This window comes from Pteronotus mesoamericanus, unplaced genomic scaffold (genome assembly GCF_021234165.1).
Source record: "Pteronotus mesoamericanus isolate MK-2021 breed Mesoamerican mustached bat unplaced genomic scaffold, CSHL_Meso_final contig_221, whole genome shotgun sequence".
NCBI lineage: Eukaryota > Metazoa > Chordata > Mammalia > Chiroptera > Mormoopidae > Pteronotus > Pteronotus mesoamericanus.
In genome coordinates, this window is record NW_026555092.1 from 19243142 (window position 1) to 19261009 (window position 17868).

The 17868-nt window shown below is 38.8% G+C and overlaps 1 protein-coding gene across 1 annotated transcript in view; it reads right to left on the bottom strand.

The window, feature by feature from the left end:
* ZSWIM5 (zinc finger SWIM-type containing 5) overlaps positions 1 to 17452 on the bottom strand; it is a 125394-nt gene extending 107942 nt beyond the window's left edge. Inside the window, exon 1 of the mRNA XM_054571631.1 lies at positions 16867 to 17452. Coding sequence (XP_054427606.1) covers positions 16867 to 17452 — 586 coding nt within the window. The remainder of the gene's footprint in view (positions 1 to 16866) is intronic.
* Positions 17453 to 17868: the final 416 nt, after the last annotated feature.

Sequence of the window (17868 nt, forward strand, 5' to 3'; positions counted from 1 at the left end):
CTCTGTTCCATCCCCAAAGCCTCCGTCCGGTTTCTCCTCAAGTGTCGCCAAACCTCTCTGCACCCCCTTCAGCCAGGGATCTACTGTCTGTGGCTGCTACTCTGCACTCAGCAGGCAGCTTAAAGACAGCACAGGGTGGGGGGGTGGAATCCCACCTGGGGGCGGGGCTATTGGGTCCTTTGACGATGGTGCCTCTCAGGGGGCGTTGTCTCTGCCTGACCAAAATGACTGCAGCTGTATAGGGGATGAGTCAGCACCGAGATCACGCCGGCTACTCTGTCAGTTCTCTCCCCAAAGCCTTCTTCCCCAGTTTCTCCTCAAGTGTCTCTAGCCCACTCTGCCCCTCCTTTGCCAGAGACCAGGATAAGTAGCTGCAAATAAAAATTTATGCATTGGCCCTTTAAACGGTTCTTTGTGTCTCCAGCCACCTGTCTCTGGCAGAGAGCAACCCTGCCGCTTTTCGCAGCTGACTGTTTTTTGTGTACCTTTTAGGCTCTGGTGCTGGGGCTAGATATCTCCGCTTTTGGTTTAGACCCTGCTCTTCTCAGGGGGATACAACTGGCTGTTTCAATATCCTTTTGGTGCTGCCTCCTGTGGGCACCCACCCACCTTCTCAAGTCTCTACCACACTTCTTACCAGTTAGATTGCGCTAAAGCCGATTCTTCTGTCTCCGAAGTTACAAGGTTCCTCTCGCTATTGTTCAGTTGTTTGTTCCAGGTGATTTCTCCACAATTTACTTCTAATTCCAGGTTGGTCCTGGAAGGAGCTCAGTGTGACTTCTACTCACTCCTCCGCCATCTTGATTCCTTCATTCCTTCCATTTAATTCAATTTGACCCACAAGGTCCAAATCTGGTTTGGAACAAACTAGTGTATACTTAAATCAATAAATCAATTTAACCAACATTTATCAAACACATTTCTATGTAAATCACTGTGCTTAAGTGCTATGGAACAGTGAGTAGTTCCCAAGCATTTATACCTGGAGACAATATCAAAAATACAGATTACTATAATTGAAAAAAAATTTTTTAAATACAGATTCCTGAGCCTTATTTCCAAGAGTGGAACTCCAGGATCTGTATTTTACCAAAGCTCCTCAAGTGACTTGAATAAGTGTAAACAACCAGTGCTGGGAATCATTATTATGAAAGCCATAGAAAAGAATAAGATAATGTTCTCAATTCAATTCCACAAAGACCTCTTAAAAGTCCATTATGAAACCTACTAGATATTATGCTGAATGTTGAATATATTGTAGGATACAGTCCTTGCCCTGGAAATCTTTGCAGGCTGGAAGAGAAGATAACACCTGTAACAAACAATTGTAACACAAGCTCAAAGTTGAAAGTGCTTTCTAGGCCCCATTACTAAAATGTACACTCCATGAAAGCAGGAACTTTGCTTAATTCACTGCTATATCTTCCGTGGCTAGACCAGAGCCCAGCACATAATAGGTACTCAATAAACAATTGTGGAATAATGCATAGGACTAAAGTATAAAGGAAATTTTTAATTTCAACGAAGTAGCTACGGAAATGGCACTTTTAACAATACATGTAGAGACTGCTAAGAGGCAGGGAAGGAGAAAAGAAAGAGAACTAAGGTATTTAGTATCCTTACAATGTGTAAGAAATTCCAAGCCGATTTTGAATTCATAATCTCATTTAACTATTATATAAACATTTTGAGATGGTATTTTGTCTCCATTTAACAGAGGGAGAAACTGAGGCTCAGGGATGTTAAGTAATGTGTCATCCCAAGTTACACAGTTTAGAAAGTGACAGAACTGGAATTTGAAACCAGATCTCCAAAAATGAGGCTTAGTAATTTAAACCTCATTTCCAAGAAACAGGACATCTTTGAAGGTCTTCTTTTTTTCATTTTGGAATGTTTGCTTTTTTAATACCAGCTTTATTGATATAATTCATATCTCATAAAATTCACCCTTTTATATGATTCAGTCATATTTAGTATATTTACTGATTTGTGCAACATGACTACTAATTTTAGAACATTTCATCATCCTAAAAGGAAATTTCATACCCATTAGCAATTACTCTCTCTACCCTAGGCCACATAAACCACTAATCTACTTTTCGTCTCTAGGATTTGTCTTTTCTGGACATTGCACATAAATGGAATCATAACATGTAATAACCATTAAAAAAAAAACTTTTTATTGTGGCAAAATATACCTAAGATTTACCATTTAACCATTTTTTTATTTTTACTTATTTATTTTTAGAGGGGAAGAGAGGGAGAAAAAGAGGGAGAGGACCATTAATGCATAGTTGCCTTTCTCATACCCTCTACTGGGGACCTGACCTGCAATCCAAGCATGTGCCCCAACTGGGAATAGAACCAGTGACCCCATGCTTTGCAGGCTGGCACTCAATCCACTGTGCCACACCAACCAGGGTGCCATTTAACCATTTTTAAGTGTATAGTTCTACATCATTGAGAACACTTACAATGTTGTACAACCATCACCACTATCCAGACCTTTTTCATCAACCCATATAAAACTCTGTATCCATTAAATAATAACTCTCCATTCCCCTTTCTCCTCAGCCCCTGGTAACCTCTATTTCACTTTCTCTATGACTTTGCCTATTCTAGGTAGCTCATATAAATGTAGTAACATAATTTTTGCCCTTTTGCATCTGGCTTATTTCACTTAGCATAATGCCTTTAAGGTTTATCCACATTGTGGCATGTATCAGGAGTTCCTTCCTACTTAAGGATGAATAACATTCCATTGTATGCATATACCAAATTTTGTTTATCCATCCATGGACACTTGGGTTGCTTCCACCTTTGGCTATTGTGACTAACACTGCTATAAATTTGGATATATAAATGTCTGTTTGAGTTCCCACTTTCAATTGTTTTACTTATATGCTGAGAAATGAAATTTCTGGAACATATGGTAATTTTGTTTAATTTTTTGAGAAACTACCATACCATTTTTCACAGCAACAGCACATTTTCTGTATCTACTAGTGATGCACTAGGGTTCCAATTACTCTATATCCTCACTAACAGTTGTTATTTTCTTTTTTAAGCAATTATTGGTTTATAAAGAAATTTAGAGGAAAAAAGAAAAAAAGTCTTTTGCATTTACTCAGCTGTTTACCATTTCTGGTATCATTTCTCTTCCATCTAAGTAGCTTCTAGCATTTCTTTTCTTTTTTTTTTTTTTAAGTATACCTTATTGATTATGCTATTACAGTTGTCCCACTCTTTTCTCCACTCCAATCTCCCTCCTCCCAGTGCCCCCATACCCTCCACCATTTCCTCCTCCTTAGTTCATTTCCATGAGTCATACATATAAGTTTTTTGGCTTCTCTATTTCCTATAGTATTCTTAACCTCCCGGTGTCTATTTTGTACCTACTAATTATGCTTCTTATTTCCTGTACCTTTTTCCCCATTCTCCCTCCTCCCTCTCCCTACTGATACCCCTCCATGTGATCTCCATTTCTATGATTCTGTTCCTGTTCTAGCTGTTTGCTTAGTTTGTTTTTCTTTTTTTAGGTTCAGTTGTTGATAGTTGTGAGTTTGTTGTCATTTTACTATTCATAGTTTAGATCTTCTTTTTCTTAGATAAGTCCCTTTAACATTTCATATAACAAGGGCTTGGTGATGATGAACTCCTTTAACTCAACCTCCTCTGGGAACCACTTTATCTGCCCTTCCGTTCTAAATTATAGCTTTGCTGGATAGAGCTATCTTGGATGTAGGTTGTTGCTTTTCATGACTTTGAATACTGCTTTACAGCCCCTTCTTGCCCGTAAGGTTTCTTTTGAGAAATCAGCTAATAGTCTTATGGGAACTCCTTTGTAGGTAACTCTCCTTATTTTCTCTTGCTACTTTTAAGATTCTCTCATCTTAAATCTTGGGTAATTTAATTAAAATGGGTTGTGGTGTGTTCCTTCTTGGGTCCAATTTCTTTGGGACTCTTTGAGTTTCCTGGATATATATGTCTATTTCCTTCTCCAGATTGGAGAAGTTTTCTTTCATTATTTTTTCAAGTACATTTTCAATTTCATGCTCTTCCTCTTCTCCTGGCACCCCTGATTCAGATGTTGGAACTTTTAAAGTTGTTCCAGAGGTTCCTAAGCCTCTCCTCATTTTTTTGAATTTTCATTTCTTCATTCTGTTCCAGTTGAATATTTATTTCTTCTTTTGTTCCAAACCATTAATTTGAATCCCGGTTTCTTTCCCTTGTGTGGTGCTGCCCTGGTGCTGATTCACAGGTGTGTGGGACTTTGTATGTTCTAGGACCCTGTGGGCCTTCCAACAGACTCTCCTGTGAGACTGGCAGTTTCTCCCACTGCTGCAACCCCCAGAGGTTTTTACAGAGGTTGGGTCCCTGTATATTTTTCTCTATTTCACATTGTATAGCCTTCACTTATTCCTTTGTTTTGCAGCCATACTTAATCATTTCTCTGAGCATCCTGATCACCAGTGCTTTGAACTCTGCATCTGATAGGTTGGCTATCTCTTCAACACTTACTTTTTTTTTCAGAGTTTTGATCTGTTCTTTCATTTGGGCCATATTTCTTTGTCTCATTGTTTCATCACACCTGTTACACTGTAAGGGGAAGAGCCTTATGTATTCACCAGAGCAGGGCAACCCACTTTGCTGCCTTATGGTGCTATATGTGGGGGAGTGGTCAGAGAGGGAACAATACAGCTTGCTCGATTCTCAGCCCACTTTCAGTCACTTTCCCAGCTTCCCAAAAGTGAACTGCACCCTTTGTGGTGCTGCCCTAGTGCTGATTCACAGGTGTGTGGGACTTTGTATGTTCTAGGACCCTGTGGGCCTTCCAACAGACTCTCCTGTGAGACTGGCAGTTTCTCCCACTGCTGCAACCACCAGAGGATTTTACAGCCAGAGGTTTTGAGGCTTTATTTTCCCCAGCGCTGGAACCCTGGGTTGAACGATCTGTCTTGCTCCACAGTTGTTCCTCCCAATTTATCTGCACATGAATGTGGAACTACTCAGTCTACCAGCCACCGCCTTGCCTCATGTCCTCTCCTCTCCAACCCAGCTGCCCATCTCCACCCCTCCTACCAGTCTAGATGAATGTTTCTTCTTTAACTCCTTGGTTGTTAGACTTCCATACAGTTCGATCTTCTGGCAGTTCTGATTGTTTGGGTTTTTTTCTAAATTGGTTGTTATCTTTCTATTGGTTGTGCGAAGCAGCAAAGCGCATCTACCTATGCCTCCATCTTGGCCAGAAGCCCCCTATTTTCTATTTTGTTTTTTTTTAATAATAGCCATCCTAATTAATGGGTGTGAAATGGTGTCACATTGCAGTTTTGAGTTTCATTTCCTTTGCATTTTATAATGCAAAGTGATTATCATAAGTGATATGTGATGTTAGGCACTAATGATAAGTGACGTTAGGCATCTTTGCATTTGCCTATTGTTCATTTGCATATTTTCTTTATTTAAGTATTTACTCAAGTCCTTTGCTCATTTTTTAATCACATTGTTTTTTTGTTGTTGAGTTTTAAGGGTTCTTTATATAGTCTGGACATTAATCTCTTAACAGACATGTTGATTTTGAGTGACTAATAAGGTATCCATTTAGAAATATCTACAAGGCAACTATACATGCTGATATGGGAGAGACAAGGATACAGACTTAACAGTCATATTATTTGAATCATGACACTTTTAAAGTACTTTTACGTATATTAGTTTATTTAGAATCTCACAAAATTCCTGACACTTTTACAGGTAAGAAATTAAGGCAGATCTCCTGATTCCAAATCCCAGTATGATTATTTGGAGGTGTATCAGGGATTCAAAGGGAAAAAGATGGCCAAGCTGATAGAGTCCTGGACCCCGCCTCAACTCCCAAAACAGCTCAAATTTTTCAGCTGCATAAAAGTGGAATATCATTGAGATTTCATTTGAAAATGAACAGAGTTGCTTTAAACAAAATTTAAGCCACGACATTATATGATGCTAACTTATGTTCATAAAAGAGTAATTGAAGCTATAGGAGTAAAGGAAATTGCAAAATAAGAAAGCTTGGGCAAGAAGGTACACCCTACTTTTGTGGGGTAAGAGAATAAAGAAGGAAGGTAGAAAGAAAACCAGACTAGTGAAGTAAAACAAAAGTCTAGGAAGAAGCATTTCAAGAGGAAGGTGCAGTAGACTACAGAAAATTCTATACGGATAAGGACTGGAAAATGGATACTGTGTTTTACCGTTATGAGGTCACTGGTGACCTTTAAGAGATCAATTTTAACATGGGAAGTGAAAGCATAAGTCAGACTGAAAAGGCTTCAGAGGTGGGGAGAAGGTTAAAGAAGGTAACAAATACATAACCGTTTTGGTATAATAGTAGAAAATATTTACATAGTACCTAGTAAGTGCTACACACTGCCCTAAATACTTCACATTAATTTATCCTCAAAACTGAGACATAGTGAGGAGCCAGAATTCTGAGACTATTTGCTGCACATTCCTTGCATGTATGTGATTATATTATACTACACTATATTAGTGATAATATAAATGGTACATATATGCAAATACGTAAGATAGTACAGAGTACAATAATATAATACAGAGTAAGAAAAAAGATTAATAAGATTATTTTTCACCATAGGGAACCATAAATGGAGAAGGATTTTTATATTGCTAACATCAATGTATGTTATTAATGCTTGCCAGTTATGTCAGTTTGGCAAGTGTTGATACATCTAAGCAAAATAAAAACAGGCGGGATTACCAGTCAAAATAGCAGCATCAGTAAACATGGCTCACCTCCTCGCACAACCACATCAAAATTATAACTAAACTACAAAACCACCATCATTCACAACCATCATTTACATCTATCAGAAATTGAGCTGAATGGAAGTCCTACAATGATGAAATTAAAGAAACCACATCGAGACTGAAAGGAGTGTCAGAGACATGAAACAGGGTGGTCCCACACCCACGTGTGAGGGATAAAAATTGGGAGGGGTATCTCAGGAGTCAGGGGTGCCACACCCACACAAGGTCCCCCAGCCCAGGGTTCCAGTGCAAGGAAGGGAAGTCGCCATAAATTCTGACTGTAAAAACCAGCAGGGATTGCGACTGTAGATGACAGGAACTGCTAGAATCCCAAGCAGTTCCCCTCAAAGAGCCCATGAACAAACTTACTTGGATTCACTCCCTCTGAGCTCCAGTGCCAAAACAGCAGATTAAAAGGCATCAGAGTCACACAGGAACTGAATTGTCTGGCATCAGGGCAAGAGTCAGGGGCAGCTTTCTCCCATACAGAAAGGCTGGCAGAGGCCATTTTTCCTTTTCTGACCCCTTCCCCAATAAAGCTAGCAGGTGCCATATCTGATTCTCCATCAACCTGGCTCATACTGTTTGCCCCACCCTGGTGATTCCCTAAGGCCTACCTCACCCAACTTTCAGGCCCACCCAAGCTGTTTCCAGTGGCTTTTCCATACAAATGGCTTGTCTTGCCCCATGCTTCAGATTTTCCTAAACCCTCTCAAACAAGCAGCATCTGGTTTCAACAAGCCCTGTACCTCCCACTAAGTTGCCCCAGGCCCAGAAAGAGCATCAGCTGGCCTTGGTTCACAGCTTGGCTTCTCCTGGGCACCTCCAAGCCCAGCACAAGTAGCAGCCATCTACAGACTGCTTTGTGGCTTATACTGTATGATCCCTGGCAGGACGCAGATGACAGCTGCCCTTGGTGTGCCCACAACAATCAAGACTCAACTACAAGATGAAGGTGTACACAGCCCACACAGTGGGTGCACCTTGAGTACCCAGCCCAGGTCGTAGGGGAGGCTATGCCACTGGACCCTACAGGACACCTGCTACATTAGGCCAATCTATCAAGCCTGGGAGACATAGCAGCTCTATCTAATACATAGAAACAAACACAGGGAGGCTGACAAAATGAGGAGACAAAGAAAATGGCCCAAATGAAAGAACAGAAGTCCAGGAAAAGAACTAAACAAAAAGGAGACAAGCAATCTACTAGATGCACAGTTCAAAACACTGGTTATAAGGAAGCTCAATGAACTTAATAAGCACCTCTACAACATAAAAAAGGACCACTCAGAAATAAAGGATACACTAACTGAAATGAAAAATAATTTACAGGGAATCAACAGTAGAGTAGATTAAGATGAGAATCAAATCAGTGACTTGGAATATAAGGAAACATAAAACACCCAATCAGAACAGCAAAAAGAAAATAAGAATCCCAGAAATAATGAAACTGCAAGAAGCCTCTGGGACAACTTCAAGCATGCTAACATTTGCATAATGGGAGTGCTAGAAAGAGAAGAGAGCAAAAAATAGGAAACCTGTTTGAAAAAAATGACAGAAAACTTCCCTAATTTGGTGAAGGAAATTGACATACAAGTCTAGAAAGTGCAGAGTCCCAAACAAAATGAACTAAAGAGACCCACAACAAGACACATCATAATTAAAATGTCAAAGGTTAAAGACAAGGAGACAATCTTAAAAGCAGCAAGAGAAAAGCTGTTAGTTACCTACAAGGGAGTTCCCATAAAACTGTCAGCTGATTTCTCAACAGAAACTTTGCAGGCTAGAAGGGAATGGCAAGAAGTATTCAAAGAGATGAAAAGCAAGGACATACAACCAAGATCACTCTACCCAGCAAAGCTATCATTTAGAATCAAGGGACAGAAGAAGGGCTTCCCTGACAAGAAAAAGCTAAAGGAGTTCATTACCACCAAACCAGTATTACATGAAATGTAAAAGAGTCTTCTTTAAGAGGAATAAGATCAAAAATATGAACAATAACAGGGTAGTAAATACATAGCTATCAACAATTGAATCTAAAAAAGAAAATAAACAAGCAGAACAGAAACAGAATCATAGATATGGAGAATACTTTGATGGTTGCCAGATGGGAGGGGGTTCAGGGGAATGGGTGAATAAGGTGAAGAGATTGAGTACAAATTGGTAGTTTCAGAATAGTCATGGGGATGTAAAGTACAGCACAGCAAATAGAGTGGCCACAAAACATACATGCATGACCCATAGCCAAGGACAACAGGGTGGGGATTGCCTGAGGGACTGGGGGGACTGGGTGGAGGGGCACAAAGGGGGAAAAATTGGGACTATAATAGCATAAACAATGAAAAGAAATAAACAGAATGGTTCAGCTTTTCCTGAATGTATTAATGCTGCAGGAATTCATTCAATAAAATCATGAAAGATTAGGGAAAAAATATATAATTATCTCTAAGGCTTTCAAAGACAAAATAACATTTTCCTTTTGCTTACAGACCAATAGATAATGACTAAATAGATAAAAATCTATGTTGCTCATTAGCTCTATCATATATTTGTATCTAAAAGAAGCAACAATTTTTTAAAAGAATTATAAATATACCAAAGCTATTCTACAGACAAATCTGTAAAAGAAAAATCCTTTTCTTTATCCTGAGAGAAGAGGATTAATATCTGGTATTCTATTTGTCATCTTCCTGCCAGCTGATATTACTCTTTTGAATCAACTAACACCTAGTATTACATAGAAATGCAATACAGAAGGAACTTCAGGAATGGTTAATCTAACTTGTTAGTAATAGTGTTTCACTCTTCTTAAATATTAGACATAATTTTAACATTTATCCTTGTAATTATATTAAAATAGAGCAATATATCCAGCTGTCACCATTTCTCCAGTTAACCACTTCCTACTCTTTGCCTCCACAGTAACTATGTCAATTACTACAAAATATGGTGTTAAATGCTATTTTATACTTGTATCCTATACTAAAGTGTGTACTCCTTAAATATAGAAATTATGTTCTAATTTGCACAGAACATTAAAAATATTAAATTTAAGTTTTACAAATGAATGAATGAGTGAACAAACATGAAAAAAATATGTTGGCATCACATTTATACAAGTGTCTTTTGATGGTGACGATGGTAAAGAATTCATGTACTTTTGCATAAAACCCTTCCAAAGCACAGGCATTAAGTGGTAAAAGAAAAATTTTCCTGAGATCCATTAATAAACCTAAAGATAAATAAGAGAATAGACTGAGTAGAAAAGAAAGTTGATATGACATGATCAATAGCATTTATGTAATAAATATAACATAACACTTTGATTGCCTACAATAAGTTTTAAAATGTTGCTAACACTAAAAAGGTGTTTTTCTAGAGCAGTGTTTCCCAAACTTGGCTGCACATAAAACTACCTAGTGTTTTTTTTTTAATTCTTAAATTCAGTTCTGTTCTTTACAGATTCTGATTTAATTAATATGGGGTAAGTCCTGGGCACTGTCTTTTTAAAAATCTCCCCAGGCAACTTTAATGTGAAACCAAGATTGGAACCCACTATTCTTTCCTTTAAATTCAAATTTTTGAAGTATAACTTATATTCAATAAAATTTACCAATTTTATGTGTACAATTCAGTAAGTTTTGACAAATTAATAGTCATAAAACTACTATCATGATCATGATACAGAACATCTCTATCATCCAAGAAAGATAATGTCCAATATGAGTTCTAGGGTAGGGAAATACAACATATTTTGGAATGAATTCCACCAAAAACAGGTGAATAATTACTTACTGAGCCTTACACTATGCAAATGACTAAATGTTCAATGAATGTATCAAGAACCAGTTAATAATAAGCTTCAAGGGTATTTTTTAATCTATATAATGTCTGAGAAATCAGAAACATCCAGAAATTACAAATTGCCTGTATATCTCCTAGGCTCTGGTTACATATAAATCAATGAAGATACCATATAAATATTTAAAAAGTTACATAACAATTTTTTCTGGTTTTTGTAATCCTCACCCAAGGATATGTTTATTGATGAGAGAGAGAGAGAGAGAGAGAGAGAGAGAGAGAGAGAGAGAGAGAGAGAAAGAATCATCTGTCAGTTGTCTCTCATACATACCCCAACTAGGGATCTAACCTGCAACCTAGGTATGTGCCCTGATGGGAAATCAAACTCGTCACCTTTTGGTGTATGGGATGACATTCCAACAACCAACCTAGCCACCTGGCCAGGGTTAAAACAGTTATATGACAATGTACTCATTCATTCAATAAACATTTATTGAACACAAACTTAAGAGTATATCACAATATACATAAGGGCGACATCAATTTTTCTCAATACTCAGAACCAAAAAGTAATGAGTTAGCTGTATATATTAGTAAAAACAGCAGAATAATTTAGTATATGATAATACAAAGATAACACTAATATTAAAATGAGTTGACTTTCTTGACATACCACCTTGATGACAGGCTAAAAGTGGCCAAGGAGTACGTTGCCTGCATTAGGAAAGAATCTATAAGTAAACCACAAGGTAAAAAATTCACATAAAAGTAATCTGGAATGGCCCTGGCTGGTGCGGCTCAGCGGCTTGAGTGCCATCCTGCGAACCAAAGGGTTGCTGATTCAATTCCCAGTCTAGAGCACATGCCTGGGTTGTGGGCCACGTCCCAAGGAGGGGGAGCGTGAGAGGACACCACATAATGTTTCTCTCCCTCTCTTTCTCCCTCCCTTCCCCTCTAGAAATAAATAGGTAAAATCTAAAAAAAAAAATCCAACCAAACCTCATATAAAAAAATAAATTAAGTAATCTGGGATGAACTGTAGTGTAGTCTATACCAAATACCAAATCCTAATTCTAAACCATATAACTTGGGGTTTAGAAACTGGGTAAGACATAGCTCATATGCCTTCAAAGTTACCTATTTCTAAAGATGAGTTATAAATGGTATGCATGGAAAAAAAATTGCAGAGTAATGTGTTCAACCATGTGTGAGTACTAGATTGCTCAGGCATCATTTTTTATAAATAATATAAACTAGAATGACAGGTTTAACCTTTAAATAACCACTTACTTGTCTAAAGTTCCATATATATTAAAAATATTAAATAATCATGCAAACTAAATTAAATTGAGATAATGCTTACCTAATTAAATAAATGTGATTATTTCTAAATTGAAGCTACATCCATTGTAAAAACAAAATTCACAAGAAACTCTGTTATGCAACAAAAAACACGAGAAGCTATTGTGAGTTGAATTGTATCCCCCTTAAAAACGGTATGCAGACTATGACCTTATTTGGAAATAGGGTCATAGCACATGTAATTAGTTAAAATGAGGTCATACTTGAGTAGGGTGGGCCTTTAATCCATATGACTGATGTCTTTATAGAATGGCCATGTGAAGACAGAGACACACAGGAAGAATGCCATATGACAAAGAAGGCAAAGATTGGAGTTATGCAGCTGCACACCAAGGAATGCCAAAGACTGCTGGCTAACCACCAGACACAAGGAGGAGGCAAGGAAGGATTCCCTATAGGTTTCAGAAAGAGCGAGGCCCTGCAGAAACCTTCATTTGACACTTCTCGCCTCCAGACAACAAGAACATAAATTTGCCATCCAGAATGTGGCACTTGGTTACAGTAGGCATGGGAAACTAATACAGCATTTTCAGTATCTCTCTTGAACATTAATTTACCAACATATTAATGTCTTGAGTTTTAAAAAGTATTTTCTAAAGTCTAATACAGCACACTTAAATTTTGGGGACATATTTTTAACATATATGTATATATTCATATAATCATCACCATAATAGGACACTGACAGTTAATGTCTTGATTTTTAATAACCATTGCATTAACAAAAGAAAAGAAATTCTTTCACGTAAGCATAAATTTCCATCCCTTTCACTTGAAAATTTAGACTTTGTACGCATACTTCAGTAACATATTTTAAAATTCCCAAAGTAGAAATAACATCTAGAATAAAATCCACTACCTTTAGTTTATTCATTATCTTTAAACTCTAAAGCTCTGTCCTTGAGAAAGTTGCCTTCAGTAAGAATTCACCTCAAGCTTTCATTTGAAATTATCATACTTCCCACAAAACAGATGATCAACATAAAAGAGCATTACACAGGTTGTAACACTCATACTACTTAATGTAATCAGTTTATTATATGTACAAGATTGGAGTTTTCTCCATATCTTCTAATACCACGTTCACACTAAAACTCCAGGCTTCTCTTTTCTTTTTTAGTTTTATTACACTGAGATGTCCATTCTTAATATTCGGTATTCAATACACATTGATTGAAGATTGTGTGTGATATAGTTGGTGGGGAGGGAGAGGTAGAGAACTCATTGCTTAAAAAAAAAAAAAAAAAGGCAAAGTGATTTTAAAATTTGATAAGTTTCTACTGAAAAAATTGTTACCACTTACTCCTTAAAGATATGCCACTGCCTCCTGTGTTGCAGTATCTTACATATAAATTAAGGAATTTATCCCCACATGAAGTTTTATTATGATTTTATATCTAGTCTAAGTAAAACACATACTATAAAGCTTTTTAGGCAAGGATATCTTTTGTTCCCCCAAATAATATAGATCAAAACAAATTATATATAAAATTCAACAACTGTAATACTTGCTACTGCTGCATTTCACAAAAACTGTACTACAGAAATAATTCACAGACATTTATTGATAACATACAGAGCTCGTAATTATAAACTTCTTGATGTTTAAACTATGGATAACTTTCTGAAATGAATCTTTTATTATAATGGACTTTGTAACTACACTTTTTCCACATAAGGTAGTGAAGATTACCCAATGACAAATTACATGATTATTAGAAAATGTGTGGACTAAAAATAGTCCAAGGTTTTGTTGAAGTCAACAGTTAGAATCTATGAAAATTTCTGGATAAATATTGATATAATTAGGATATAACAGCACAGAAAGCCCTTGCATGGCTTTACCTCATTTTTAAAAATTCTAAATATATAAATAAATAACATTTCTGCATTTAGAGAAAAACTGTTCATGCTTCTTTGCCCTTAATCACTCAGAGTTCTTTCAAAAGGCACAGATTTTCTTTTAAGTTTTATCAACAAAAAGATGTTAAACTATGATGGATAGCAAAAAACGGTCCATATTTAAAAATTACTAGTAAATTATAGTTGTCCCAATCTTATACCATCTGCAGAGTCCTGAATAAGTATTTTTCCAAGGTTTATACTACTGCTTTTTCCATGGGCTTCTTAAACAGGTTAAAAATGCAGATGCTTAAATAAGCAACTGAACTCTATTACCTTCATAATACTGAGAGATCAGACTCTTAAGTCTATTCGCACAGCTTCAAACCTGCAGATATCCATGAAAAGACTAATTTACCATTTCCTGCTTTTAAAAGGAACGATACTTCTGATTCAACACTGTTAAGCAAAAGAAATGTATCCTTGGAGCTTTTAACAGCCTATAATACACCCATTTGTTTACATTAAGCTGAGAAAGTTTTAGTTCTGATTCAAAATCTGATGTTTCCTATAGAGTACTTGCTTTCCAGCCATTCCATGATTTCCCATTACCAGATTCCATGTGAAAAGGAATCATAAGTTACTAAATTTAATATACTTACGTTTCTGTACAAGTTTTTTTTCTTGTCTGTTTTCCTTCAAAAAATTTTTGTGTTGTGCCATTTTCTTCATTTTTTAAATGTATTTATTTATTTTTATTTTAAGGTCTTTTTGTTTTCTTAATTTAGATCCCCTTAGGAATCTTTTCTTTAAAAGAATGTTATAGAAATACCGTATCTTCCCTTCCTTCCTAAAGCGTCAGGCTTCACTAAAACTTCTCAATTCTGAGGTTATAACTATGGTTTGGAAACGGTAGGTAATATGTAGAATGTTTAATTAGCACCACTTAGTAATTAAATTGAGTTTGAAGTTCACTTATAAACTTATAAACATACTCACATTTTAAGTTTATGAGGGATGAGTCTCTAATTTTACATATTCAAAGGTGGATTATGCCAGATACAGAAGTCATAATGAAACAGAATAGCATATCCTTTTCTTCCACACTTATTAGCATAAATTAAGGACAGAAGAATAAAGATTACACAGTTCATGGTTCTCAAATAGCATTACATACCTAAAAGTGATTAATTCATTCTCCTACTTACTTTCATCTATGAAATCCAAAGTGAGAATCTTTTCTCTAGTCTCCAAAACTATCATACAAAAGATCATCACCCCCAATAAGCATGCTATCATATCATGACAGAAAAGTATCTGATTTAAACATGACCTGGATCACCCACAAAATGTGATTTCATTTGGAACTTGAAATTATAGTCATTCTCAAAATATATCTCTTTAAATTTTTCCTCTCCCTCATTTGCCCCCTCAAGTTTGAAAATTCTTTCAAATCCATCTCTTACTATAAAACAACCACTTAAATTGACTTTTCCATTTAAAATATTGTAAACTAGAATCTTAAAAGTAAACTGGATCTAAGCCTATACAAAGAAGTTTACAGACTAACAAATTTGTACATTCATTTTCATGTTTTCAGTATTTCAGTGTTAAAGCTGTACATCTTAATTATCTGATTATTCAATTCATTCTTTCAAAAATACACACAAATACACAAAGGACTAGCCCTTTTTCAAATAAAACTTCCTCAATTCAGGGTCACTGTACTCTGACACAGGATGAATTTAGATCAAATTTACATTTCGCATTTGCAAAACAAATTGTGGTATACTTTTGTTGTAAAAAGAAACACAAGATTCAGTGACGCTCAATAATCAGAAATAGATTACTTTATATGAAACACCACAATGTACTACTCTTCAAAAGAAAAAAAGAATGTGTTAGTTTTACCTGAGTGGAAGAAAACTAGATGTTTGGAGTGCATGTGTGCGTGTTCCTGTTCTTAATTCTAAAATCAACCTCTCTCCAACTCCTTCCAAAAATCAGTATTTTTCACTATCTATGAGCATATAATGTACAATAAAGTGCATAGGGATAGTGTGCACTCCAAAATGCTATAATAATCCAACAGAAAAAAAAAATTGGTGCTTTAGTTTTCCACATAGCAAGTCAATGTTAAACAATGTCATTTTTTCCCCCTTTCTCCCGAACCATTCCACAAACCGGAACTACTATATTTGTATATTTAATAAGCGTAACAAACTGACTAGAAGCTCTAGAGGAGTAAAAGAAAAAGAAATCATTTTTCATTTTCCCACAAACAAAAAACATAAAACAAAAGGCAAATACGAAGACCTGTTAAATGAGAAGCATTTGAAAAACCCAACGTGACCACCTTTTTATTTACCCCAGTGTGACAAGGAAGACAGACCCCACCCCCACTCCAGATTGTGTATGTGTAGCCCTTTTTTTTTTTTTTTCTTCCTTGGGTAAGGGTGTGGAGGAGAAGCGAAGCTGTCACATTTCCATCTTCGGTTATTGTTAAGTCCCCAGCCTAGATTCCCAAGTATCGCTGGTCCAGAAGGAAAAAAAATACTAAAGCAGAAAATTTAAATTGCCTGAAATTAATTCTGTTGACTTTTCCCAATTTTAAAATTATACCCAACCTGACAAGACTATAGATTGCCTTTGACAGCCTGTCCCTCAAACATTCCTTATTAAGACCTCTTGCTCCGGATTCACTCACAATTCTCTCCTCTCTAAACTTAAATTAGAAAAACGCATTCCAGAAATTAGTACATCCAAAAAGGCATTCCTCCTAATCCTTTTTGTCTCAGATGTGGGTGTAGAATAAAGAGTAAAAGAGAGACCTATTCGCTCTTCAAACAAAGTGAAACGGGGGTACAGGACCAGTGGGGAGAAAGAGCAGCAGTGGACCTGAATGAAATGTTGAGAAAAGTTTTTATGTGGGTAGTGTGTCCTTGAGCAGGGGAACAGGAGTTGGGCAGAAAGCTGGAGTCTCGCCCCAGGGCTGGGGCAGAAAGAAGGCACCTGCGGCAGAAGCCAGTGACCAGAAAAGAGCAGAGCACCTACCGACTTGCAGCACGTTCTCCACGGAGCCGCTGTCCAGCAGACGGATGCCCCGGCGGAACGGCAGCCCCTCGCCGGCTGCTCCCGCCCCAACGCCCTGCCCGGGAGACGCCCCCGCCGCTGTAGCCCCGGGGGCGGAGCCGGCCGGAGCGGCGGCCCCTGAGGGTGGCGGCAGCCCCTCCTCGGCCGGCAAAGACCCCGCGGCGCAGCCAGCCGCGGCGGCGCCCGGGCCGCCCCGGTACTGGAAGCTGGAGTACATGCAGATCTCCCGCTCATTCCGCGGGAAGGACCAGTAGACGATGCGGCGCTGCACGGGCTCCGGGATCCTCTCGAAGCGCTCCTCCACGCGCTCGTACGCCCACTTTTCTGCCACTGTCTTAGCGGCGCAGTCCAGCAGGGACTCGGGCTGCAGGTGGGGGCGGGCCCCGGGGGGCAGGCAGCTACCGCTGACGCCCCCCACCCCGCAGCTACCCGCCCCGGGCGAACCGCGAGTATGGTGAGCCCGCGGGCTGGGCCACGAGCACAGGCGCTTGGCCGGAGACACTGGCGGCGGCGAGAGCAGCTCCTCTCGCTCACCTCCTTCCGCCATTGCTGGGGACTAACTGATTGACTGAGACGGCGGCGGCCGCGGCTACACAGATTGCGGCGGAGACCCTGCCACGGCCACGCGCCCCGCGCAAGCGCCCAGCTGCGGCGCCGGGGCGGGGGTGGGGAGGCGGAGCAAGCAAACCTGCAGGCCGGCCGGCCCAAAGCGGGCGCTTGGGCCGGCCCGGTGCGCGCGCCGCGAAGGCCGACCGGGGTGGCCGGAGGACTAGCGTGAAGCAGCGCGCGCTGTCCTTGCCGCCGCGAGCGCGAGAAGGGACGGGAACGAGCGCGGAACGGCAGCTCACGCCAGACCCAGACAGCCCAGAACGCGCGCCGAGCGCTCGCGCGCGGCCGACAGCCACCTAGGGGTGAGGAGCGCCCGGCGCGCTCGCCGGTTCGCATGCCTCCAACCCACCTGCC